General features: G+C 34.8%; 1 protein-coding gene and 1 long non-coding RNA gene across 8 annotated transcripts in view; one reads left to right on the forward strand and one right to left on the reverse strand.

Moving 5' to 3' along the window:
* Window positions 1-1,963, forward strand: part of LOC119591975 — a 47,801-nt gene that overhangs the window by 28,735 nt on the left and 17,103 nt on the right. The gene's annotated exons all lie outside the window — the stretch shown is intronic.
* LOC119591973 (DNA-directed RNA polymerase II subunit RPB1-like) overlaps window positions 1-1,963 on the reverse strand; it is a gene marked incomplete at its 3' end in the record, with an annotated part of 21,999 nt that continues 20,036 nt past the window's right edge. For all 7 annotated transcript variants that reach the window (XM_037940733.1, XM_037940728.1, XM_037940732.1 and 4 more), the window contains 1 exon segment: window positions 1-543. In XM_037940733.1, the coding sequence (XP_037796661.1) occupies window positions 473-543 (71 nt within the window).

Below are 1,963 nucleotides of genomic sequence, written 5' to 3' on the forward strand. Positions count from 1 at the left end.
TCTACCTTTTAAGCTTTTTATGTTACAGTAGTCTGTGCTTCTTGTGTACACTGATTATCTAAATAGTGCTGAGAGAATTTAGCTTTTATGTGAGAGTTTAGAGAGCTTGGAGCAGTTTCAAGAGGTAGATAAATACCTTCACAATAAAAAACATGATTTTGCTACAGGAAAATGGTTACAGATTACAGGTTACATCTGTATCCTGTGTACTTACTATCTACTGATGTAATCTGTAAACAGTTAAAGAATAAATCCAGATTACATTACCACATGATACCCAATGAATATCACATATCATATGCTATTCCTCCCCAAGCAAGCAAAACTGTTTACTGCTTTAAGCATTGTGAAACCAATTTATCAAGGTCTTTAGCAATTATAGTAATTTTTCTCATAGAGTATACCAATATACCTTTCCTCAAGCTATGTCACCCTATAAAGGAGCTAGGTAGGAACGAGCTGCACATTGCAACTAGGACGGTGGAGCATTAGGCTGGTATTCCTGTGTGTAGGGTGGAGGCTTCTGGCCATCAACAGGGTAACCTGAGCAATGAAAACTTCTATTACTCTATGATACATTTTAACAATATTCAGAGAGAGAGAGAGGGAAAGAAAATTAGGTCAATCAAGTACTGTACTTATGAACACTATACTGATAAAATAATGAAGTATCAAATTTCTCTTCTCTAGTGCTTTCCCCATTATGTAAAATATGAGAGAGAGCAAATTATGTTAACCTATTCACAATGGGATGGCATTCTATCACATCATGACAGACAATCACTCATGCTGGGATGACAGTGTTACATCATGTGAGGTTAAGCCTACTCCAGTTGTACACACTAAACATTCGGGTGCTTGTATGGTCCTGGCTGCAATAACTGGGCCCTCAATAGTAGGCTTAATGCCTCTTTTTGGCCTCATTATCTAAAGAATCAATTAAGCCACAGCCAAAAGCATAGAGAGCTAGGTCATTTTATTGTTCCAGCGCTTCTTGCTCTTTCCTTAAGCAGCTGACTTCACTCACACCCCAGTATGGCGCTATGGACTCCCATTGTGAATGGGTTAACCAAGCACTAAATGCCAATAAATCTGTTTCATTAATACTAATACTTATAGAAGCGATACTATGCAAAAAATTCCAGTACCAAATTTTTAATTTCTCTAGTATTTTTATCTAGAACGCGTATAAATTTCTTGATATTAAACAATACAATAGCACTTTGTATAACTAGAAGCTTCTTTATCATGTATATCTCTTATAGATCCAAGTTGATTAAAATTTCATTTGCTTAAACTTAGACATTGGGAAAATTAAGAGTAAGTTTGGCAAACTCAAAAAGGTACTCAACTCAAATTTCAGCATATTTCCTTAGGTTTTGAAGTAATTAGATTATATTAAGCTTGTTTTAGTTACAAGAGAATCTGATATAAACAGGCAAGTTGGGTAACTATAAACAAACAATTAGTTAATTTAGGGTGACTGTGATGCAGAATCCATGAGTTTGATTCATTAACTTTCAGATTTCTACACAATAATCTGATTAAAGGCTGCAGAATTGCAATTACATTGTACTAATGCCATAAAATGACCTGGAAATTGCTAAGAAAAATATCACTTTACTTTAAAATTCAAATTAAAAACTAGGAAATGAGAAATATGATACAGAAATGCTATAGGAAAGTAAAATACAGTGCACTGATTCTTAAACTGATAACTACAACACACATTATATGAAGGTAGAGCGAGTCAGGCACACTACATATTGTTTCCATAGGCAATGGAACCACACAGTGAATGATCCAAGCACATCAAAACAAATTGGCTTGGCAAAGTTACTGAACCAAGTGCAGACCCTCTGCTGCTCCCTGTTAAACTGAACACAAGAGGATAAGCCAAAAATGCTATTTGAACAGTTATCAGTTTAAGTAATATATAAAATACTTTTAAGCTGTGGAATTC

The sequence above is a fragment of the Penaeus monodon genome, chromosome 29 (assembly GCF_015228065.2).
Source record: "Penaeus monodon isolate SGIC_2016 chromosome 29, NSTDA_Pmon_1, whole genome shotgun sequence".
Lineage (NCBI taxonomy): Eukaryota > Metazoa > Arthropoda > Malacostraca > Decapoda > Penaeidae > Penaeus > Penaeus monodon.